Source organism: Pocillopora damicornis, chromosome 13, assembly GCF_964200805.1.
Source record: "Pocillopora damicornis chromosome 13, jaPocDami1.2, whole genome shotgun sequence".
Taxonomy (NCBI): Eukaryota; Metazoa; Cnidaria; class Anthozoa; order Scleractinia; family Pocilloporidae; genus Pocillopora; species Pocillopora damicornis.
This window is the reverse complement of record NC_142682.1, coordinates 17,095,131-17,120,625: the sequence shown is the minus strand read 5'-3', so window position 1 is coordinate 17,120,625 and position 25,495 is coordinate 17,095,131. Positions and strand designations below refer to the sequence as shown.

The 25,495-nt window shown below is 38.7% G+C and overlaps 1 protein-coding gene and 1 long non-coding RNA gene across 4 annotated transcripts; both read left to right on the top strand.

The window, feature by feature from the left end:
• Positions 1-964: 964 nt before the first annotated feature.
• Positions 965-2,275, top strand: LOC149035745 (uncharacterized). The gene is made up of 3 exons (XR_016182423.1): positions 965-1,096; positions 1,348-1,500; positions 2,180-2,275. It is a non-coding gene; the product is annotated as an uncharacterized LOC149035745 (long non-coding RNA).
• Positions 2,276-3,989: 1,714 nt separating this feature from the next.
• LOC113681127 (importin-9) lies at positions 3,990-25,330 on the top strand. Of its 3 annotated transcripts, XM_089191995.1 has the most exons (30): positions 3,990-4,190; positions 5,955-6,016; positions 7,528-7,614; positions 8,648-8,719; positions 9,121-9,250; positions 9,761-9,849; positions 9,988-10,074; positions 10,785-10,904; positions 11,476-11,635; positions 11,747-11,898; positions 12,047-12,145; positions 12,683-12,789; positions 13,292-13,431; positions 14,255-14,333; positions 14,600-14,680; positions 15,263-15,410; positions 15,802-15,880; positions 16,240-16,307; positions 16,953-17,033; positions 17,516-17,644; positions 18,473-18,531; positions 18,847-18,973; positions 19,169-19,258; positions 19,603-19,769; positions 20,221-20,324; positions 21,042-21,071; positions 21,396-21,520; positions 21,739-21,826; positions 23,225-23,307; positions 24,092-25,330. In XM_089191995.1, the coding sequence occupies exons 1-30, from the start codon at positions 4,055-4,057 to the stop codon at positions 24,206-24,208; spliced, it is 3,096 nt and encodes a 1,031-aa protein (XP_089048121.1). In that variant the 5' UTR covers positions 3,990-4,054; the 3' UTR covers positions 24,209-25,330. The 3 variants fall into 3 exon arrangements, with proteins under 3 accessions (XP_089048121.1, XP_089048122.1, XP_089048123.1); XM_089191996.1 differs by lacking the exon at positions 9,988-10,074; XM_089191997.1 differs by lacking the exon at positions 5,955-6,016 and having other exon boundaries at positions 4,039-4,190.
• The last annotated feature ends 165 nt before the right edge of the window (positions 25,331-25,495 follow it).

Sequence of the window (25,495 nt, the reverse complement as noted above, 5' to 3'; positions counted from 1 at the left end):
CATTATTCTTCGGTTTACCCTGGTCAGTTAGACTTTCAAAATTAACATGTAATTAAAATTCAACTTAGCTTCAAGTGTCAATTTACTGTGAGCCTGCAGCAAGAGTTGACAAGAAATGCTTAATTAATTAAGATCAAGCTTAAAGTGTCAAAACCCTACTCAGTGCTATTGACACACAGCTGCCAGCATCCCCATCCATTACACCAGTCCTTGGGCTACATCTGGGTGGGGCAGGCTTGATTTTCAGGCCCTCCATTTTAAGCACCCATGTGTACATATGTACGTATGTGTTTGTGTACATGCATCGTATTGCTAACTTAGCTTGGTTCCTCTTCTCACATAAAAGAAAATGCAGATAAAAATGCTAAGAACCACCGTTTACAATGGGCTGACTCACAGGAGATGACAGGATGCAGACTAAGTTTTGATGGCATCCCATTCCAAATTGTGGGGGTCAAAGTTTTAGAATGCCAAAATGGGCCAGACAGAAATAAGGCACTCAAAAGGAAGGAGGCTCAAAAGAGACTACAAAAAGATGTAAGCATGCATAATAATTAACTAAATAAGAATGTAAACAAGATGATATTATTACTTAAGGACTCCCAAAGAGGATATCATATGTAGGGCATTACATAGTTATTGATTTACCTTCACCTATTTGCTCTTAAGCTAACAAGGTGGTAAGTCCCAACTGATTTTTCTAAGCAAGTTGGTGGGCACTCACCTCTCCCTCAGGGCTAATAGCAGGCAATAATGTTTTCTTTTTTACCACTTGCAAGTAAAAGGACATATCACATTTTATTTGTTAAAATAAGCAAAGTCGCAAAAAAGGACCACTGTGACTGCAGTTTACAAGGTAGGAATCAAGTACTATTTTAAAGGATACTTTTCATTACTTCTAAGTTTATTGATAACTTGACTATTCCCATATGACTGCTCTATCTAACAATCCAATAAATCTATTTGGTTTCAGAAGGAGAATGATGATCACTGCTATAACAACACCAAACAGCGCTTTATAGTACAGGATACGAAGAAATGTGACTGTCCAGCAAAGATCCACCTAAGGAAAATAATCAAGTATCCTGAAAATAAGGTCAGTTTATTTTAATTATTGAATAAGGGTTCAGGGGGCACTACCATTAACATGAATGATCACTAACCTAATAAAGGGTGCTTAATCCTAATGGGCCTTGTGTTACATGTAGGTGAAGTGGACATATGATAAGACAAGCTGGACATTTCGTATTGCAGAATTGAAACAAATTTACCTGTAATGGAAACAGAGTGAATATTTTAGAAACCAATTTTTCAAATATTATTTTAATTAAAACATTGTATCGTTAGATTTCAGAGAACACAAAGAGTAGAAGGGAGACAATGTCAAAATTTCTGAGAACATCCCTAGAGTCAGAAAAGAAGCAAACAATAGCTACAGAGGAGCGTATTTACATATTACTTCCTAAACCTACGGATCACTTATTTCACCCCATGGGGAGGGTAAGCACTTGGCCATCAATTAAATTTTTTTTGGAACCAGGAAACTGAAGTTTGGTGGGGAATTGAAGGTGACTTAACTTCACACAGATCATCAGTCTACTGTAGACTGTGCTGCTTCCACTGTCATGTCGAATATATATAAAGAATGAATAAAGATTATACATCACAACAAAAGACCAATAAAATGTACTACATGTAGAGCTTCTTTTAGCTACACTGGCACTCATTCCTCAAACTCAATGTCAAGACTATAATATCACAATTTTATCGGAGAGGGATTTCCACTGGCACTGTTTTAATGGAATGCTGTCATGGACTTTTTAAATGGATTTTCTTAAAAAATACAGTGTTCAGTACTCTGTAATTATAACATTCTGTAACTATTACTGAAAAGCCCTACCAGAGGACTGCCGATAGTAATGTTGGTATAATTTGCATTAATATTCATTCAAAATATTTCCCTTTTCTGAAAGGTTAAAACCACTCACATATTTCATCATAACCAGCTGCTGTTGACCAAATTTGGAAAAAATTTTCTCATATTGAACCAATGACATCAAAAGCAGCCGGCTCCAGGTTATTGAACCGTTGACCAAGAAAACCTGGGGATGAGGTTGTGTAATTTTTTAAATGAATAAATAATAAAGCAATTATTCTTTCTTTCTTGTTGTGTAACCAGACTGCTGGGCTACTTCAGCCTATTGATGAGACACTGGTTAAAAAAATTCATGAGCTTGTTGGAAGTGGTTTGTGTTTCTGAAATGCAACGGCACCTGCATCATTATGTAAAGAAGGAACTTTTCACAGGCCAACAGCATCCAGATCTAACCAACAGACGGTTCTTCCCAACAACCATGGATGTCAGGAACCACATGTATTGTGCCACAGTGGTGTGCAGACATTCACAAATTGATCAAGAAAACCTTGACTTAAAAATCAAGAAGTGGAAAGAAGAAAGCCCAGATGATAATTTCTTTTTCAGGCCTTACTGCCTTACAAGTGATAGTGAGTCCTATCAACAACCACAGTCACTGAAGGAAGAAGACGGCACTGATGTAATTAAAATAAGTATAGGTGATCCATTTTAAACAAGACAACATGGCTGTGTGATTCTGAGATACATGCTGGTCAGATCCTCCTAAAACAAAAATTCCCTCTTGTAGATGGTCTAAGGGACCCTGTTATTGTGGGTGCATTAGTCACTCCAGCCATTAGTGAGTTTGTACAGATCATAAACACTGGCTCACACTGGGTTTGCCTGAGCACAATAGCTACTAGTCCTGGAACTGTCAAGGTGTATGACAGCTTATATCAAAATGTAAGCGCGGTTGCCATTGATCATTCATGTCGCATGCTATTGTATACTGGTTCTACAGTCACTTTTTGTAATGAAAGAGTACAAAAGCAAACAAATTCAAATGACTGTGGCTTGTTTGCACTGGCATTTGCTACAGATTTATGCCATGGCCTAGACCCCACAGCGCAGTCTTACGACTAAGACAAAATGCGCAAACACTACATCAACTGCCTGGACTTGCATGATATGGTTCCTTTCCCAAGAACATCAAGACGGGTACCATATCATGCAATCACCAAAAGAAAAGCAGTGACAATCTAAAAGTCTATATGTGGCTATGGTCTGAATGATTTTTAATTCAAAATTATGAATGAATTCAAAATTATGAAAACTATGAATTTCTCCGTCAGTTTTCTGCCTAACTCAGTTTTCTGCGTAACTTATTTTTCCTTGTTCTTGAGTTTGTGGTGCTTTAATATCATGATGAAAATTGCCTGTAAGAATTTCATGGATGATACTTATAGACCCACATTTAATCCATAGGTTATATTCTACAAGTTCAAATTGAAATACTTAACATTTAGGAGGAAGCTCAAGCTGAATATTCGAATGTTGACCGTCGGTGTATTGTCATCACACAATCATCTTAAAATTGTGAAATATGTACATCAATTTATTTAATACAAGTTTGAAGGCTTATCATGTGATAAACTTCTGATTAACTACCTCTTCAGAAATTTCTGTACATATAAGTTTAGCACAAATGCAATTAAAATTAATACTTATCTTTCTCGAGTATTTTGATGTCATTGTTCTTCTGCTCACTTGGCAGCTATGAGGCTTAGGTCGATGGTGTGTAGGATTTTCAAGAGGTGTTGCCAATCAATCAGATCGACCGAAACCAGGTTGACAACTTACGAACCGGCCAAACATTTCGTTAACAGCGCCATCAAAGTATCATTACAGTCCAACAAAGGACCTGTTTTTCTGTTCAAATCTGGCAGAAACTGGCTCGGACGCACTACGTGAACTTCCTAACACTCGAGTACACTGTGAGTACGCGTCAACAAGAAAAAGCGGAAGTCACATTGTAAACTGCGGATACTCATACAAGATGCCGCTGATATGTCGTGGGCTCATCTGGTTTAGGACGATGTTATATAGTGCTTTCCCTAGTCAGCGGTCAAAACTCTCTTGAAATTTTTCCCGCCAAAGTAATCGCATGCGCAATTGCCTTCTTTAATCCGAATTTCCAAGATGGCTGCTGCAATGGAAGACAGGAATCGATCATTAAAACAGGCCCTCATAGATAGCCTGACAGCCATCCTGTCGCCAGATCAACAATCTAGACAGATGGCTGAAGAACAGCTCAAGGTTCTCGAGGTCACGGAAGGTAGGATATGTGAGTTGCTTTAAATTCACCGGGAACGCTGTGCTCTCCTAAACATCAAAATGAAGAACGTGCTAGTAGATGTACATTTCACGGAATGGTCACTTGTGTGCTAAACGGATACTTTGAGCTCGGCTGGGTTAGTGATTGCCATTTAGAAGTAATAAGCTATGTATTCTGACCGTTCTTAGGCTCTCATGTGTATTTCTCTTCATGCAAATCAATGAAAAAACCTTCAAGAAAGCTGAAGTAAAAAACTTAAGTTTACAAGCAAACTTTCTGAAATAAGCTCTGAATGGTTTCCCGAGCCGCCGTTTGCGTGGAAATCAGTCTACAGAACTCGGATTTCTTGCGTTTTACCACCAAACCCTAAATAGATTGGTAATTTTTCTGTCAATTTCAAATTAACATATGCACAGTGTATTAGGACAGTAAGTGCATAACTTTCTTATGTAGCAGTTATTGCATAGTATGCTTGATGTATGCAAATGCGTTGCGTTTTTCGTTCAATGAAAAAACTATTGAGTGGCTTGAAATGTTGTTCATTTTGTTCCATCTTCTATTAGTGGCACCATTGGGGGTCTGGTAGCTTCCTTTTCAGTGACTTTGGATTACTGTTTTCAATTGCTTTCTATAATTGGGCAGAATCCTCAGTATTTCAAGGCAAACCTCAAAAAGTATCCTTCTTTACTTTATTCCCACATGTGGTGCTTTTGATACTGCTGGTGCCAGCACTATGCATAATGCTTCTTACATCTTCTCCTAGTTAGTTCAGGTTTTAGAGTGCAAAACTGCTGTGTGGGAGGGCTAAGGTTTAAGCCCCAGAGGGGACCAATACTCAGGGTTTTAAAATAGCTGAGAACAATGTGTTGCCTTTGCTATGACATTTGCAAATGGTTAGATGTTGTAGTCTTCTTGCATTAGGATGATAAATTGTAGGTTCCTTCACCTGCATCTTCTTGGTACTGGTTAGCTGGGGATGCTAGAGAACCCTAGCATTTCTCACAAAGATGAAGGAACATAGCTCTGGGTGTTGTGATCTGGCCATGTTTCCAGAAATTCCAGGCACCTTCTAAACTTCCTTCAAAAAATGTAAACTGCTCAATGCAGTTTGGCAAAAGTGGCAGGAAAAGTGTTGTAAGGTCTGTTAGAGCAAATCATCATGAGAATATGCTCTATAAATTCACTATCATCATCCTATGAATTCATTGTAATCAATGCCCAGCACAGCAACAAGTTATTTGCGGCAAAAACTCAGATCTTTATATGAAGAGTTCTCACACTAATGGTTTAAGTTAAGAAACTTTTTCACCTTACTTGTGAAACATTTTCTCTTAAGAAAAACCTGGATTTATGTAACATCAAAGATTCATATAATGTTGTTGAAAAAAATTAGCCAAAATTTTGAGGCTTCAGTAATATCCCTTGTTTAGGGAAAACTTCCTAATCTGGTGGTGAAATTTGGACTTCTTCATGATTAATTAATCCTTCTGTTTTAGTTTTTATGACCAGATTCAACAGATCTATTGATATTGTAATGATCAACATGTTCCTGTGAAAACTACCATATAATCTTTTCCTCTCCCCCTCCCATATCAGATGGTCTTCAATACCTCTTCTCACTGATCAAGAAATTGCAGTCTTGCTTATCTGTTCTCTTCATTATTTTACATGTGCAGCATCCCTACCCTTCTTACAACTCCTCATAGTTTGGCAGATGGGAGACACTTGCTGATCAAAGTTTTAACTTTACTTCATAATTTTCAGAATTTGGTGTCCATTTAGCAGAACTCACAGTTGACAGAGAGGGAGCCCTTGCTATCAGACAAGTCAGTGACAGCATTTTTCAAAATAATAAGTAATAGCAGATAGATTTTACAATTTAATTAAAATATTTTGTGGGTTAATTACAGTTAAGTCAGTTTAAAAACCAGAAGGCTCATCTTGTAGATTTAATAGAGAACTCTTTTCACTCCCCACCTCTTGAGTTGGGAGAAATGCTCTATACTCTTATAAAGCAAACTACCATAAGCCAATCAGAATCCTTGGTAGTATGGTTGAAATAATCTGATTGGTTGAACAAGAAAGCTGTCAAAAATGTCAAACCATCAAAGTTCAAAATCTGCCATGATTCACAAACTGAAATAGTTTGGCAGTTTGAATTTAACACTTTTGCCTAAAAATTTTTAGTCTCAATATGGATTCTGAAAGTGAAATGTTCTGCGAAATCTGGCCAAATTATGGCTTATAAAACACAACAGTTTTTTCACATGACAATTAGACAACAAATTGCCTAAGGCCCGTGTTTTATGGATGAACGACAGCTAAATTCACAGGAAGATGAAGCTTGCCTGGGATGACAGCATCATAAAACTTGGCTGCTGTGACAGATGTGGCCGTCCACTCAATATATTGGAAAGGATATCTGACAAAGCTCTTGGTTGTTCACTCAAATGGTGGCCAAGGCTTGTTGAGGCTTGCCTCACTGTGATGACCGTAGATCATCGCAATGAGCTACTAGTTATGGAACATAGTGTGATGGTGGTCGCTCTGAGACTGCCATGGTTTGCATGAATTATAACAGTTATGCCAGTTTGGCTATATTTTTCATTATTCATGTTTTGTTCTGTTTTGTTTTTCAACATGAAACTTTATATATATTATGCAAGAGTTGGCTGTGTTTGATTCTTATACTGTAGGTATGCTTACAATCTAACTGAGCATGAATACCTGGAAAACTTGGGTTGTCAATTTTGTTTTCTCTTTGAGGAATTTTTCATCTCTGTTCACATCATTATAACCTCAATTACAGGGCTTGGCATGTTTACAAACCTTTGTTTGGTTGTACTTGTGCTACTTGGCAGCTCGCTTGTTGCGAACTTTCACTTTCAGTTAACGAAACAAAGCCAGTCTAAGAGAAAAGTTCAGGAAATGGTTGGACATAGTAAAAATTGGCAGAAGGTGTGACGGCTTTAGCTCAGCTCCATGCTTTGGACTCTGATGGAACATGCTCTGTCAACCAATGACAGCGTGCTTTATATCCAAACTACTTGGATTGTATGATTGCATTGAAAAGTTACATATACATGTAAATGTCGCATGTTTGAACAAAACTGATAACCTTGCCTGTCAGCTTGATTGGTTGGTCAGTTTTTTCTTGTAAGTTCACTAAAGGATGAATCTGCTCCAATTTGATGTTATTACTATTTCTTTTAACTGTTTCCATCAAGCTTACATGAATATTAAGTCTGATTGAAGAATAGCCTTTTGTTTATTTATTGTAACATAGTGACATAGAGTAAAAAAATTGATATTTTCTTTAAACATAAATCATTTTCAGCTTGCCTCAGTCATTCTAAAGCAGTATGTTGAAGCTCACTGGAATAGCAGTGCTGAGAAATTTAGACCTCCAGAGACTACAGATGCTGTAAGTACATTTGAATATACTTCAAGTCTTACAGTGGTAAATGTAAATCATCTTTGTGGAGTAATTTAATGAGTTTTTTTTCAATTTCCATATACAGATATATAGCTATTTTCATTTTTTTAACCCTTTAAATTCTCAAAAGGGAAAAGTTTCTCCCATGAGATAGTTTCTTCTTGAAAATATCAATTAGGGCATTATAAGTTGACTTAATACCAAATTCTCAGCACTTATGTCATTTGAATTGTATGGCAGACAGTAAGGAAAAATATTATTAAGATCTTAATGGTGAAAAGCTTAAAGAGGATAATGCATTGGAAAGGTTGATTCTTGGAGGGAGGGCTGGTGAAAGATTGGGTGTTTTAAAGTGATTTCTCAGAAATAGGTATCGTAGTGTTGCAGAATGGCGACAATGTTTATCATGAAAACTTGAGGTTTTAATAACCAAATTCCTTACTACACAACAAGTACAAATGAATAATTAATATAAACGAATAAACACAAAAGACACATAACTGTGAAAATCAAATTATGCAGATTCCAGCACAGAATGTGTGGCATATTACTTATAAAGTTCTCTGCATGGAGTATCCAGTATTTTAAGTTATGGTATACAACAGGCAGTTCTATATTAAGGAATAGTATGATAGTCCTCTCCACATGTTCAGTGGAGAGGAGGCAACCATAAGGTGTGTCGCAGGGTAATTTAGTATCATCAGCAGAGTAAATTGGCCACTGTAAAGAGTTTAAAAGCTGATGTTTCAAGTATTAGGCCTTTGTCAGAGTGATTTGGAAGGGTTAATGCTCAAAACATCAACTTTTAAACTCTTTACTGTGACTAATTTAAGTTATCAACTCAGATGTTGTACTCTCCCACTGATGCAGCACCACAGTCTCTTTAGAAACTTACTCCCAATATTTATAAGTTGCACCGACATAGTCAATGGTCGTTTATTTTAGCAACATTATTATCATTCTCTCCTACATTGCTAATTATCAAAGGTTACTGATATCTTCTCTTTTTCTTGTGTTTTAGGCCAAGGAAGAGATTCGTCGTCTTTTACCAGGAGGGCTACAGGAATCAATCAGTAAAGTCAGGTCAAGTGTGGTAAGTTGTTTTCATGTTCAAAGGGTAATCTATCGTGAGAGGTTATTCTTGGCATCTCTCATGATCTTAGTGTGAAAGGTTTTTTTCCCCTCATGGCCTGGGGGAAAACGCAAGCTCTAGAAGCAGTTACTTGTGTGTGACTGTTTTTACTGGATGACGCCATGAGTTACCAGTTATGCTATGAGTTACACTGAGAGAGCAGGTTCAAGAGAGAAAATGACATTGAGACTTACAAATGTAAATTTGCAAAGACCTAACTCTCAATGTACTTTTGAAAGTTTAAAAAATCTCTTGCTCTATAAGAAAAAAGCAGTAGTAGGTTCACAGTCTTCTAATAACATTTGTACATCTGTAAGTCTTCCTCAACACTTGTAGATTTATACTTATTTCCACAAATTCAGGCATATGCAATCTCAGCCATAGCATATTGGGACTGGCCCGAAGCTTGGCCACATTTGTTTGGGAATCTGATGCAAGCATTGACAAGTGGGGATGGCAATTTGGTTCATGGAGCCATGAGAGTTTTAACAGGTATGAAAAACTGTACTTCACTATTAAAGCTTAATAGGGGTGGAGGAACAACTACTGGAAAATGGAAGATTTTGAAATGGTGTAATCCGTCTGACTTGTTCAAACAGTGGTTAACACTTTCACTCCCAATGTTGTAATATCCTTTTTCCCCACTGTTTGTCATACATTATTTTCTTATAACTTTCTCATCACCTTTCTGCTGGATATTGTATGGATATTGTTAGGAGAAATTTGTCTTTGATCACACCTGGAAGTGAAAAGGTTAGGAAAACCTAAGGTCAAATGCCCCCTATGTTTAAGGAATGTGCACTGTGAAGTATGAGACTGTAATTTGAGAGTTAGGAAAGTTGAAATTGTAGATTTTGAAATAGAGAGAAATGCATATTTGTGATGCACTTGCATAATTTTGGATGTTCATTGTAAGTATTATTGTTTAGCCTGTTAAGGGTTTCTATTAAGTCTCACTTATTTCTGAGTAGCAGTGTAAAGTGTTTGTGAATCTATCCTCAGAGTTCTGCCGTGAGGTGACAGACACACAGATGCCTCATGTTGCACCTGTGATCCTGCCTGAAATGTACAAGATATTCATTCATGCAGAGGTATGTTGGTGGAAATTGTGCACTGTCTGTTCAAATACAGCTGAAGATTGAAATGTTGTTGAGGTCTGCATACCTGTATCAACCTCTCAACATGGTGTGGTGTGGTCATTTGTGTTTCAAACTTTTTTTTTTTTGTAGAAGTACAGTATCAGAACAAGATCCCGTGCTGCAGATATATTTAATACTTGTGCATCGCTAATCTGTGCAATGGAAGAAGATGCAATGGTAAGATCATTTGCCACTTTAGGAAATTGGGTTTAAGATTATTCTCTCTTTTTTTTTTCCCCACTTGTGGGATTTTGAAGGGAATGCTGGTTACCAGAATTTCACTTGTTAATTTTGAATTGATTTATTCTTATTTGTGAATGAAATTTAACCCCTACTCTTGGTTAGACTCTTCCTCTCCTAAAGGAAGTACGTCTATTACAAAGACACAAGTTTGATTATGTAGGACCATTCCATCGTTGTTTCCCCATTATTTTTGCTAAAATATATGAGGGGAAAAAGAAATTACTCACCTGGCTATAGGTATTCCTTTTGGGGGGGGGGGGGGAAGGGGTGAAGAGTGGCATTAGGTAATTTTGAGATCTTGGAATCATCCAGATTTTTTAATGAACCCAACGTTGTTCACTGGGAGTAGGGAGGGGGTTCTTGGGAAACCCTTTTTGGGTAGGGTTGGGGGGGGGTAGGCAGATAGTTTGTTCCTGCTGTTGTCAGAAGAGGTTGAATTTTCTACTTGACATGAATTTGTATTGATTTACCAGAGTGTGTTGAGCACTAAATGTTCTTACCTCTGGTAATGCTTTGGTATTTATTGTGATATGGAAGCAGGAAGCAGTCAGACTAAAAGTTTTGCATGCAAGCAGTGGTATTGCAATTTTGTTTGTTATTCATTTTAGAAGTTGGTCAATATTTTTAACAAGTTCTCATTACAGGGTATTGCCAAGGATGTCCTCTTTCCTCTTCTTCCACAATTCACCCAAGCATTTGTTGAAGTTCTGGCAATGTCTGATAGTCCCACAGTTGATTGTGGCTTGAAGATGGAAGTGCTTAAAGTTAGTTTTTAACCAGTCTGTTTTTATATTGAAAACTTTCTTCTGTGTTCATTGTATGGATTGCTTGCTTATTCCTTGTTTCATGGCATCCTGGCTTCCTTTTGTAATTACACAATACATAATGCCTTTGGCTGTGATTGAATGTGAGAGTGTAGGCCTGCAATGCATGCATGAATTGAAATTTATTGTTAATATCATATCATTGTCTTGTGCTATACATACTTGGTGCAATGGATAAACCTCCTTACGAGCCAAGAAAGTAAAATGTTACCATCATGGTAGCATCAATCTTCTTTTGTCTTTTTTGTTTTGTTCTTTTATTTCCTTTTTCATTTTTTTTCTTTTTCAAAATTTACATTCTTCTTCAAAAGCATATGAATTTCTCATTCCATCCAGAAAGTCACCATTTTTTTGGTGCAGTCATTGGCATTCAAGAAGTCAATTACCAAAGCACAGCTTTTTTATTTACCTTTCCTGCCTAGAAAATGACACGCATCAATCCCAAAGATGCCAATTCCAGGAAGTGCATAAAAGATTCTGAATTATTATTTCCTTTCTTTTTGTCAATTAGGCATTAACGACATTGGTTAAGAACTACACCAAACAAATGGCACCACATTTAATGCAGATTCTTCCTCACATGTGGAATACATTGACGCAGAGTGCTGATCGATATGTCCGCACAGTTGTAAATTACACTGATGATGCAGATGACCCTGTAGATTCTGATGGTGAGTTAATTCTACAATTGATTGAAAAACAATTTTTGCGCTGAAAGAAAATCAGTTTGTGCAACATTACATCTTCTTACTATCACCAATTTTTCTTTTCTCGTATTTCAGGAGAAGTGTTAGGATTTGAGAATCTTGTTTTCAGTGTTTTTGAGTTTATCCATGGACTTATAGAAACACCAAAATTCAAGAAAACCGTCAAGAAGTTTTTAGATGAACTTATTTATTTCTTGGTGTTGTACATGCAAATCACAGAGGAGCAGGTGGGTTTTGTTTTTCGTTGTTTCTTTTTTTTTTTTCAGCCTATTACCTCTCGTGTATATTGCACTCACATTTCCATCCACCGGTAGCTTTCAGATACTTGGCTCATTGACCAAACAATAAATTTTTTAGCTGTTATTTTACGTACAGGTTCAAGTGTGGACATCTAATCCTAATCAATTTGTTGAAGATGAGGACGATGATACATTTTCGTTTTCTGTTCGCATTGCGGCTCAAGATGTTCTCTTGGTAAGTGAATGGAACAGCTTCGACCTTCAATTCACACCTTTAGTATTAGTACGCACCCCGTTTTCTTATGGGGCTCACTTATTATGTTGCAATTGGCTGATCGTCTGTAATTTACCTGCACATCACACTAAATTGCATTAGATTCAAATAGACCCGTTTGTGTGGTTGAAGCGCGTAAATTGGATGCAGTCACGAAACACAAGCGCGTCAGTATGCGCTTGTAATAATTTTATAAACGTGTCCAGGTCTGTATGGGTCACGCGCGTTTTTTGCCCGCGTGAAGATTAACCAGGGGTCTGGCACAAATAACTATTGGTGCCGGACCCTTTGCCGACCTCTCGCCGGCTCTTGTTGCCCAAGGCCTCGTTCTTTCCGGCGGGCAAACAGACGAAACGCTGACAATGAGGGTGTGCCCGTAGGCGCGAGTCAACACCTACCCCCCAATTACCCTCGGCCTTTGTGCAGCTAATTCTATCGTTGAGTGGTTTCGAGGAATTGTAACAAATTTTTGCATAGTCCTCATTTGATATTTTGTAGGCAGTTGCCGCTGACTTTAAAAATGAAAGTGCAGTCGCATTGACAAAAGCACTCAACAGACATTTACAGGAATCAAATGAACGAAAAAGCAAAGGAGATGTTAATTGGTAAGTGAGACGAAGTTTAGCCGAGTCAAGTTATCTGTGTGGTCCTCTTACCTCGAATGGTGGTTGTGGATAAAAGACAGTCATGGCTTACTATAATGCCTAATTTTTTAGCGTTGCTTGAGTGCACACAAGCGGAGGCTCTTTACCTAAGAAAATATGATTACCAAAAATATGCTGAAGAATTTGTTGTCATGAGATGCGTCTGATCCGTACGAATTTCTGGTTGCCTGACTGGCTAAAAGACAGTTATGGTGCACTATAATACCCTAGTCTTAGCGTAGCTTGAGTGCATTCAAGCGGGGCCTCTACACTTAGGAAAAGATGGTAATCTATTAAACTGGGAAATTTGTGGTCATGAAATGCGTTTGACCGTCCTTACGGATTTCTGACCGATAGGAAAATAATGGCCCTCGAAATTGCTCCGTGGCTAAAAATTAACCCACTAAAGCTCCCCTCTTGGGTTTGGTTAAATCCATGTTTTTATAAAATTTATTTTCTTCAGGTGGAAAATACACGAGTCGTGCATGTTGGCAATGGGTTGTATTAAATCACTTATTATTGACAAAGTCTCCAATGGCAAGGTTTCTATAGATATGGCGTCATTTCTCACCCAGGTTGTGCTAACAGACCTTCAGGAATCAGGTAAATACTCAATTTATTTTGAGAAGCGAGACCGTTAAAAGAGAAATTATGGGATTCGGATGATAGAAAGTGATTAATATCGAAAAATAGCTTGTGGTTTGTCATCGTGGTAAATAACACATTCAAAGGAGAATTATAATCGTTTGTCTCACGATGTGATCACGATGTGGATCGCGACGTCTCGACGACATACTGCTAGTCTTCTTCACGTGATTATACGTCCTTTGAAAGTACATAGCAATTATTTGCAGGTCTTTGCACCCTATCAAATTACCTAAGAACTTGGAAAAAAGCTGGGGAAACCGAAATTGAGCTTTGAAATTTGCAATAGTAGCAACTGCTTTATCTCTAAAATGAGCTTTAATCCTACTCCCCCATATTCAAAGTATTTCAAGGCGTTAAGTCATACGTTGTAGTTAAGACCACAAAGCAACGCCGACCAACTTTGATTCTGAGGTGGAAAGGGGTAAAGTTACAAAAATATTTTTGGCGTGGAAAATGTTGCAGTGATAATTAAATGAAATGGCTCACAGAACATGATGCAACAAAAGCAATTAATTCCCAAATTACTTTCGAGTAGGTATCTACGAGAAAACAGCTTTTAGTTTTTTTTTTTTTTTTAGTTCTTGAAACTCCCTGGCCTCTCACGAGTTTCGAGAAGCCACCAAAAATTTCCTGCCGCCCTAAATGCGCGAACGGAGGTTTGGGGTCCTTCGAGGAGTAAAGCCGAAGCAAAACTTTGAAATTTACTCTGTAAAGGAAAGGTAAAGTTGTTTTTGAAGAAAAATTTTATTCGAAGTGTTTTCTTCCTGTTATCTCTCAGTATCGCCTTTCCTCATCGGTCAAGCGTTATGGGTGGCAAGTCGTTTTACTCCTCTAATGTCTCAAGAACTTTTAACAAGGTAAGATGACTAATGCAGAGTAAATTTCTCCAAAGAATTGACGTTTTTTTGTCAGAATCTTCTTGAGCTCAGTGAAATTAATTTTCTAAGCATCCAAAGTATTACCTCAGAACATTAGTAGCTCATAGACTAATAGGCTTACTCTACAATGATAAAACGAAAAAACAATTTTCATTTCAATGTTTTGTGTGCGAGGTTCCCTCTCTTTTGATATTACAAGTCGTATATCTTTGAGCTCTGAAACCGTTACCATTTCTCATGTTTAGCTTCATCGAAGCATCCGTCACGGGTCTTCAGTCAGCACAGTTACCTGCAGTTCGAATATCAGCTGTTAGAGCTATTTATGAGTAAGTAAACCATTTTTTCTTCTTTTTGATTTATCATTCTTTTATTGAAGTCAAGAAATCGTTGGTTAGTGTCGACAAACACCACTAACGTAAAAAAGGCGAGGAGGCTAGAGAATACCAGTCATATGCCCCCGAAAACTTGCTTTCAGAAAGTCATGACCCAAGATGCAGAATTCTAAACTGGGATGATTTTTTATCACACTAAAGGGCCAAAATGCAAATTAGCTTTTTGAACTTTGCCCTAACTTAGTGTTAAAAGAAGAGCCAATAAAATGCTAACCACTGAGATGTTTCTTTTAACCCTTAACTCCCAAGATCTGATTGTTAATTCTCCCTTCTAGCTGATACAGATTTCCTTGTAAATTAGTTATGAGAACTTGGTGTTAGATCAAGATAGCAACTTCTGCCTGATACGTTTGAGTATTCTCATTACCTATTTGCTGGACTAAGTATGGATATTATAGGGAGAACTTACATGTTTATCACTTCTGAGAGTTAAAGGGTTAAGTTTTGACGTCGTTTGTCGTCAAGTAGTCTTGTAGCCCTGTTTGTTATAGACTGGATTTTTGTGAATTTTTGCAGATTCTGTGCCCATCTTAAGATGTCAAATAATACTCAGATCCTAACGCCTTACCTTATCAAGATCATGGAAGGGTTACTAACCATGGCGACTCAAACGACAGACGATGTGCTGGCTCTCGTTCTCGAGTCTCTTAGAATAGTCATGTCGGTAAGATGATGGCTCAGGTTTGTTTTGTTGGAGCGATTTTCTGTTGAGTGTCGAAAGTAATTGGGAATCGTCTTGTTCATGCTCCACTGCGGTTTGCGATTGTTTTCTAAAATTTGCCACACCCTCTCGACCAATCAGATCTAAATCTAAAACAAGACGCGACTTGGTTCATTGCCTTTTCTAGCGTTTTGTAGCTTATGTGTTGCCGAACCCTCCCTTCCCCAAAGGAGTTTCTCCTGGTTGGGGGGGGGGAGGGTACGGCTACATGTAGGCTAGCGTTTTGGAGTCCTTATTGGCGGCTCTTTGTGATTTGTTCTTCTATTTTGATTGGCTGTCAATAGTTGTCGATGCTAAGCATCTGTCATTAGTGATGAATACTGCTTGCTTTCAGGTTAACAAGGAATTTACAACGTCTTGTGAAGGAAAAATAACACCGCTGACGATAGCGCTCTTTATTAAGTATGCTCACGGTAAGTGTGAGTGATAATGAAAAAATTGAAAACAGAAAACTAAGTTCTCGCGCCTGACTTATCTCACTAGTCAAAGATGTTCGTATGAGATTTTGCATTGACTTGTTATCAATTTGTACTTGTTTCTCAAGAGTATGATGACGCTATAACTACATTATAATCACATAAAACTATTGGAATTTTTCAAAAGAAATGCTGTTCCCGGGATTTTTCTGTACACAACGTAATATTTACACAGCTATTCAGGCGAAGCTCTGCACACAATAAGTCCCGAGATTACAAACGCCCCTTCGTGTCCTGTGTTGAGAGTCAATCCAAATACCCCGCCACTTCGGTGTTAACTTTGTCTTTGTTTTCAGATGCGGCTCTTATTCCGTTGATAGAGGACTTATTCAAAGAACTTGCCATGATAGAGGCTTGTAACAAGGTAATTCCTTTACTTCCATAAAAGCTTCAAGTCGGGGAAAAAAGCGCAAGGTTTGTTTGGAAGTGTGACCTAAATGGGCTGCAACCTGCACAAAGAAGGCAGATCCTGCCAACACTCAAATTTAGACGAATCCTCCAATATCTGACAGGAAATCAGACAAAGCTGCTGGAAATACGAAGGATCTGATCGGAATCATATGGAACTGTGCAAAATAAGACAACTTCCTTCGATATCAGACGGAATCAGACCTAACTGCCTGATTTCAGACGGCACCGTCCGACATCGAACAGAAATGTCTGAAATCAGAAGTAATCTTTAGAAATCAGACAGAACTGTACAAAATCAAAGGAAACCGTTCGAAATCAGACGGAACGGTCTGAATCAGACGAAACTGTCCGTAAATAAGACGAAATGATCCGAAATCAGACGAAACCGTACGAAGTCAAACGTAACGGTCCGAAATCAGACAGAACTGTTCGAAAAAGGGAGAAAAACATCCGACATTAAACGAAATTATCCGAACAAGGACCGAACAGGAGTCCTTTTATGCTTGACGTAGTTCTCGTGCTATTTCTTTGAATCTTTACTTGTTTACTCCTCTGTTCATTCTTAACAAAATTCTCTCTTTTTTGTTTTCTTTTCTAGCTTCTACAACAGAGGTTTCTGCCGACTTTAATAAGTATTTTTCAAGCACCGCCAGAAAAGACACCTTTAGGAATAAATGCTGTAAGTTGAAAACACAGAAACATTTAAAGTTAAGAACAAGCTCGAACGAATTTTAGATATTGTTTTGTAATGTTTCGACAGCTTTCTTGTTTTCATTTTCCTCCCTCGATCCTTAATGCTCCCTTACAGGAAAAACGAAAACATATCCGCCATGTTTTCATTTTTCCTGCGTGAAAAAATCGATTAACTCTTCAAACCCTAAGAGTGACTTTAAAGGACATGATCGCCGACCTTAGAAGCTTTGATTGTTAAACAAATTCTCCTAGTCAGCACCTTAGGAAATGTGTAGATAACAGTATGGAGAATATGCATGCTGATGTAAGAGGTAAAAGGTTACGAAACCAAAGAAAAAAGTTCCTCGCCTGTGATCGTACGTTGCGCCTACCATTCGTGTAACTCAATGTCGGTTAAACGTATTTCTTTAACCTGTTGAATTTCCACCTGTCGCTCGATGTCACTCGTCCGTATTTACTTCTTTGCAGGTCTGTATGGATATCCTATGTAACATCATTCGGTGCACACAGCCTCCCCTTTCCGATCTGCTACTGAACTCTGTGTTTCCTGTCGTTGTCAAAACAATACTCGGCTCTGATGACAATGCGGTGTTGCAGGTAATTTAGACATCACTTTTATTGCTCAAAGAACGTTGGTGTGTTTGCACACGGTTCGCTCTTCATTAAAGAATATAACCTTAGCTAGTTGCAATCCTTATCAATATTCTGTATCTGGAACAGTTTTAGTGTCTTTTTCGGTTTCCTCTAGCCTTGTAGGTGTTTTTTTTTTACCCTGGCAAATAAATATGTAAGGTTTTTAAAAAATTAACCTTCATTTTCAGACACACAAAAACAACTCAGGTTATTATTATGTGACGTAGCTTCATTTACGATGATTAATCAAGAATGAATAATTTTTCGCTACGAAGTGAATAGCCTCTCCCAATTCTTACACGCCTGCCTCTCCCCATTCTCACAAGCTTGCCTCTCCCCATTCTCACAAGCTTGCCTCTCCCCATTCTCATAAGCTTGCCTCTCCCCATTCTTACAAGATTGTCCTTACGTTGGTCTTTTGATAAAGTTTTCAAAATGACAGCATATCTAAGTTTCTCTCGGACACAGTCTGTTTGTCAGAGGCGAAAAGATCTGCATACTTGTATTTACACTTTGAACTCGCAGGTCGAGACGTTCGGGTTCGGATCGTAGCCCTTTTCATTTTGTTGTGTCCTTACGTCATACAAGATACTGAGGTTGGGGGGGGGGGGGGGAGGGGGTTGGCTTCTGATTTACAAGAAAATTTGACAGAAAGCCTGAAAGGTGACCTTTTATAACAACAGTATTATTATAACGAGGAATCGTACTATTCAGAAACTCAGTTCCCTTTGGTTTGAACCATTTTTGCCTGAGTGCTGACTAAGAGCATAAATATCCTCGTTTTTACTCTAGGGAGGCGGACAGTGCCTTCGTGCATTTGTCTACGTATCTCCTGAGCAGATGAGTGCTTGGTGAGTAACCTTCACCCTCTCATTTTTCCTTGAAAATTACATTCCCTACAGTGATGAACTCAACTGTAGTGAGTTTCTTTTTTACAGACATTCTCTTTGGTAGAGACCTTCCCATAACGATCGCCTTGACAAAGCCTTCTAGTGAAACGAAATTCGATATGATCATCATGGCCAACCCGAATAAAGCACTGATTTCTCTATTATCTGGTGTACTGACACTGTACCGTAACCCACTTGCTTAAATGCGAACACCTTTATTTCTTACAACTAAATCTTGAACTGTGCATTTCTTTCTAATTTAATTTTGGTTTCTAGGCGGGATTCTCAAGGAAATAGCGCCATTTCTTACGTTGTTCGAGCAACTTCACACCTACTCGACCCCAGGGCTCCAGAGTTCACGGCCTCCTTTGTTGGTAGACTGGTGACTACTTTAATCAGTAAGGCAAGTGACAAAATCCCTCGTACTTAATGAGTTTGTGGATACATATTAAGGAAAACCTGTAAAACATTTTTAAATGCTCTTGACTGTTGGTTGATAAATATTCTACACTTTACTCACATTACAACTTGGAATTTTCTGTGGACGCACTTAAATCCCTTTAAATCACCAGACATAATTTTCCTCTTCTCATTGTAGGTCGGAAGTAACCTCGGGGACAACCTTGATTTGCTTTTAAGAGGAGTCCTTAGCAAACTTCAACAGGCAGAAACGTTAAGTATAATACAGGTGAGACACTTCATATGAAATTATTATCAACCAACAAAGTTTTTCGTTTCTGAAGGTTAGATTATTTTGTGGGTTATCTCAATCTATGAAGTTTCCCCTGTAGTGCAGAAGAAAAGTTTCCAAGTAAACGTTGAAATTTTTTGTCTCAGCCAACCGCCTCCACTTGTGAATTACTTATTTTCGATGAAATCTTCTGCGTTAGAGCTCTCTCCAAGTTTGCTTTGTCTATCTTTTGGGAGTTCAGTCACGGTTCAATGGTAAATGAATTATCCTGATATATAAATACATACATATGTCTACATATATATATATATATATATATGTATATTTTTTTTTTCTTTCAGTCACTGGTCCTTTCGTTTCTTCATTTAATGAACAGTCAGCTAGAAACGATCCTCAATTTTCTGAGTGGAGTCCCAGACCCAACTGGCAAGTCAGCGCTGGAGTATGTGGTCAGGATATGGTGTGCAAGACAACCCGAGTTCTTTGGCGTATATGACAGTAAAGTGAGGTAACTCAGAGGCAGAGTAGAGCGAGTGTCGCAGTTGAAAGCCAAAGTTAACACATTGTTCTATTAGAATTAAGGAAAGCATGCTAAGGAAGCGCTGCGAAAGAAAGGAAATGAGCCAACTGGCTAAAGCGCACGGAAATGCGCGTGACCAAGTTGTTTAGTTTTTCATCTAACTGGTTGAGAAAATGGCGTGAGTTTTCTGACCAATCACAGAGCTGAGGTCGTGAGCTTTGTTACCATTTTCGCCTGGGTGCGCTCTTTGTGTTAACTTACTGTATACCTTCTCATTTTATACGAAAGTACATAATGCCCAGTTATCAACTCCCTGTAAGCACGCCGTTGGAATCAAAACTTGTTTGGAAGAGGAGTTGGTGAGGTGAGGAGAAACGTTTCGTCTGAAGTATTCAACTGTTTATCGATTCCTTTTTTTTTTTTTTTCTTTTTTTTTTAGTACTATGGCCCTTTGTAATGTACTACAGTTTTTCGTGAACACTGGTGACAAAAGACTTTCAAGTATCATTGTGAAAGGCGAGAGGATTTTTCAGCAAGATGAAGGTACCGACCTGAGCTTTTGCTCTAATAAGCTGGTAACCCTGTGAGAGGCTCCTGCAGAGAGAGGGGAGTACTTTAAGATCTAACTTCAGGGTTAAAATTTTTGCCAAATTTTATTTCCAGTCTAAGCTCTTGTCTTACTTCAATATTATGCCCATTTTTTATCGTTTGTGATTCTCAGTTCCAGAGACCTAAAAACCCATGTTCCCCATGAATAAAAACAAGGAATACAAATCTTAGTTTTAATTTCAATCGCTCAGGTCCCCTCCTTAAACCCCCAAGACATGATTGACAATTCTCCCTTCCTGTGGCTATACATCTCATTTTGAATTAGTTAAGAGAATTTTTTACATTTAGCAAGAGAAATTCTCTTACATCAAGATAACACTCTCTCTGGGTTAAGTTTGCCCTTTTTTTTTCATCCCCTGTTTGACGGATAATGTATTGAAAATGTGACAAGAAGCCCCATGTTGATGACGTTTAGCGGCTGGGGATTGCATTGTAAATACGAGTTGCGAATGCGGATAAATGTCAGTATCTAAACAACTGCACACCTACCCTTCCCCTAACCCAACAACAGTCGACCGGCAACAAGTTGGACTAGGGGAGGGGTAGGAGCGAAGTTGCTCAGATACTGGAATTGTGAGTACTATGCCCAGAGTTTATACCAATGGTGTGTCATATTAAACTCTAGAGGTTTCCTTTCTGTCTTTGTGGTAGGTATCCGAACAAGATCAAGAGCTGCCAAAGGTAGGTCACTGATAGCTTCACCCAGCTTTTTATGTGGTTGTCAATTATACACAATTTTGCATCCTTTTCTCAGCAACTCCCTGAAAATATTTTTTTAAATGCCTTTATTTTCCCGCCAAAATTAAATCGGTCGGCGCGTAGAGCATTTTTCTCGCCTAAATATGAAGTATTTTGTGCATTTTCCCGCCCAAATAGTGCTAGTAGTTGTGTGGCGCATTTTAGTGTCAACTTGAGTCTATTGAGTACGCAGAACAATTTCCTGCCTTAAGTTAGTGGGACCTTGTTACTCTTTTGTTTGATTTTTAACATTACTTCTTGTGTCAGCTCCCGAGCAGTGGACATTGATCCCCGTTCCAGTCAAGCTCTTTAAATTAATCATCAATGAGCTGGGCACGTTACTGGAAAGTGCTACGGCGGGTGACGAGCATGAGGACGGGGACTCGGACGACGTAAGCATACGAGTTCCTTCCTTGATATAGAGCCTAGCTGCTTGCTCTATGAGACTTTTCTTTTTTTTTGCGCAGTCTTTGACTCACACTTACGATTAACCACATAATTTTCTAAGCGTGTATTTCTTCTCAATATTTACGAAATTATGACAGAGCTGTTTATTGATCGGTATTAAGCTGATAGTCCTGTTAACTCACTGTGCTTCGTTTGTCTCAAGGGAGAGGAGGGTTGGGAGGACGTGAATGATGAAGAAGAAGGCATCGATGCTTCTGGATCACCTTTTGCGCCTGCGTCGGATTACTTAGGTACGATCTTTTATTCAGACCACAAGTAGCCCAAGTTCACACAATGAGCCTCGGCAAACATGGAAGTATGATCATCTTGCACAATGGGCGAATAGTGTGCTTTAATACAAGAATGAACGGTTGCACTCTTTACCCAAAAATCTGAAGTAGTTTTTCATGAAGAGAAACTCCCTTCACTTCTTCGTTTGTTCCTTTGAATATGGAGAGTTTTATAGGCTGGTTTAGGGCTCGTTTTAAACTGGCAACCTCTGCACACTCCTTAGAATATAACACTCGTTCATGATTATTCCATGATTTACCCCGCGCTTAGCGAAAACAAACGTTCATGAAATTATCACGAATTTGTAAGTCGCCTGAATTTTTGTTAGTCCTAATATCCGCGCCAGAGCCCAGAAGTGGAAGCCATGGTTTTATTTCCGCGACGATTATTTTAGTCCCATTTTCTCATCACCTTCCAAACATTTTTGACGCGTGAGAAACAACAGCTTTTTATGTCGCACTCTGCAATTAAACTTCAACAAAGTCGGTATAATTGTCCTTACAGATATAACCCAAAGTGACGAGATTCTGCCCATTGACGACTACTTTTAACGTTAATTCTACGCCCATTGTTTACGTTAGTAATTTTTGTGTCTAGTTATACCAAGTGTTTACACAAACTTCTTCCTGTTGTCTCCAAAAATTCTCTTTCCTCGCACAAGACGCGTCACTTTTTCTCATTTTAGCACCTCCAATGCATTAATTTTGTTTATTCAAATTGAAGCAATTTCCTCATCAGTTCGCGTTTATCTGAAAGCCCTCGTTTGTGGTGTCTGGTTGCTGCTGAGGAGGAGCAGAATACAGTAAATATGGACGGAAAATTTTGAATAGCTTTCGAAGAGGCCTTAATTATTAATAGGGAGCTTAAGCACAAACGTTTTTGAGACGCAGGCGGAAGCCGGAGGTTAAAATATTCTCTTCATAGTGCTCACCACACTTTTTTTGGATCGGCACAGTTTGGTTTAAAATGCTAAAGCGACCACCTTACAGTCGCTGCATTGACCTCAAAGTGCGCAAGAATGAGTTTTATTCATCTTCCTGTAGCTGTCCAAGTCTCAAAAACGTCTCATCTTAAGTTCTCTATTAGCGTCGTAGAATGCGCGTTTCACCGCACGGGAGAAGATACGAGACGAGTCGGGAAGAGGTTTTCCCGGAGTCTGGCACTAATTTTTAGTAGTAGAACCTCCGGTTCGCCAAGCTCAAAGCCTCATTTTTTACTGCGGGCAAAGAAACGCCCGCAACGAGGGCCTGCTCGCTGGGTGAGATCTGAGTTCGTGTAGCATGACGTGTGGTGCACTTTACTGGTTTGTGTACATAAGAACAGCTGTCCTTGATTATCTGAAGCTTCTTATCGTCCAGGTTTTGATCAAGAAGACTTTGAAGATGAAGATGATGATGACCCAGAGATAAAGAGTGATCCTATTTATACACTTGATTTACAGGTAAACTACTGATTATTTTATCCTTCTGTGATTTAACCTCCCGCTCTAAGATAAAAGATTAAAGATGACAAGTGCGAAAATTGACGCAAAGCGTCTTTACAAACAAACCCTTCACTTATCAAAATATTTATGCAATGGATACTTCTTTTTCGTGCCCGAAAAGAGCCCTATCAGTATGAGCAAAAGGGGTAAGTTTCCGAGAATCTGTGGTGCTGCGTGGGTGGGGTGTTTTTACAAGATAAATTCGTTGAGAATGTAAATTAACCACCGCGAAGAGTTGTTAAAGCTGACGTTTTGAGCGTCAGCCCTTCGTCAGAGCGAACGGGAGTTTGAGGCCGTATCACCGTATCAATTTTTGGTCACCCTGCACTGATTTCCTACATTTGTGTTAATTTCCAAGGGTCCATCTCGGCTTGATGCTCAGGAAATGTTTCATAACAACTCGCCATTCGTAACCTTTGATTCTTAAAATGCCTGTTAAATCAACATTGGCATACTCTTGTTAGCCTGCTCGTTATTAGCACTGCCAGACGAGCGTTTCTCCGTCTCCGGGAAGATTCGAGACGAGTTCGGGAGGGGTTTTCCAGGGATCTGGCGCTAAAAATTTTCAGTGCTAGACCGCTGGCAGATCTTTCGCCGATTCGCGTTGCTCAAAGCCTTTAACAACTTTCCCTAGACGAAAAAACGTTCGTGCCGATGCGCAATAATACCAAATTATCTGTTATATTCTTGTTGGTTTTTCATTTTGAGTGATTGGCCTCATCTCAATTTTCCTTTCACCCAGAGTCACTTGATCAAGTTTCTACAGACGTTCGCTCAACAACAGTGTTATCCGAGCTACTTACAAGCACTGAATGCACAGGAGCGACACACCTTATCCAAGATCGGAATTGCTTCGTAAAAAGCTGCAGGGGTTTCCTATTATAAAATACCCTCAGTCACAAGACAAGACAAGCAAGGAGAAAAATACTGCGTTGAAGCGTGACTTTCTACTGTTGTATCTGATGTGACTGCGAACTTGCACAAAGGCGGGAAACGCGGTCCATTCGGAGCTCAGAGTGAAAACTAAATGTGAACGGATTTGCAAATGAACTTCTAGGTAGCGGCTGAAAATACAGTAATATGAGACACGAATAATTTATTTGAGAAAAAGAGTGCGGTTTGGGGTGCAGAAAGCCGGATTCGCTGGAAGCAGCGATAGAGGAAATTAGTGGTTAACTGAGCTCAAGCTTGCGCACCAGGTAATATTTCTTTTGGCAGGTAGAATTCTCGAGGCCGATCTAAATGTGTGAGAGGGAGTGTAGTTCGATGTTAATCTAGCAGAACGTCTGTGACATTGAACTGTTCGTAAAAAAATTCAAGTTTATTCGCGATTTTTAGAAAGTATTTGTAGAATGAAAACTTGAAAATATGTTGACAGATAATATCAAAATTAACGGAGCCTTTTGAGCCTATGCTGGCGAGAGACTTTAAGAGGCTGGAGCTTTACACATTTCCTTCCTTCCTTCCATCTTACAGAGAAATATTTTTCCCCTTTTTTTTTGTTTTTTGTTAAAGACTTAAAGACTAGTTGATATATTAGCTATATCCTTGTTGCTTAATCGACGTAAAACTATCCGCAGGTGGAAATGTTTGAAAAATGAAGAAAAAATGTTTTAAAAATGCTGAATATTTACCAAAGGACTTTTGCAGGGCAGAGAGGTTCTAGGAGATTTTCATGTGAACTGCTCTGTTTTGTTGCAAAAATGATCACCACCACCAGGACTAGAATCAAAAGGATTAGAGGCAAACGATAAATGATACGTTAGCCCCGACAAATCAAAGTCCTGTGAAAAATAGCTACCTGAACGTATGCCCTTGGCAGTTGAAGAAATTTTCAGAATTTTCGAGCGAAACTTCGCGTTATGTTTCCGGCCAAATCGCTGGCTTAACTGCGCTATTGCACATTTGTGATTCCCTGTTTGTAAATGGTATAGTGTAATTATAGGTAGGAATTTGCAAATAAAGAAGCTCGTTAAACCAATACGTCAAGGTTATTTTTTTGGTACAGGCCTTACTTCGTCCTTGTACTTCTTCAGACATCGAGCTCTTAAAATCGCGTTACTAAATGGATGCAGTACACTGACCCTCAGAGAAGTACGTCAAAGCTGCATATAGTTTTGCCTTCGGAGCTCGAGATAAGCGTTCA

Coding starts and splice junctions, on each gene's coding strand:
- LOC113681127 (XM_089191995.1), top strand. CDS start 4,055: ATGGCTGCTGCAATGGAAGACAGGAATCGATCATTAAAACAGGCCCTC. Junction 8,720..9,120: donor GTAAAGTCAGGTCAAGTGTG/GTAAGTTGTTTT, acceptor CCACAAATTCAG/GCATATGCAATCTCAGCCAT. Junction 16,308..16,952: donor TGATAGAGGCTTGTAACAAG/GTAATTCCTTTA, acceptor TTTCTTTTCTAG/CTTCTACAACAGAGGTTTCT.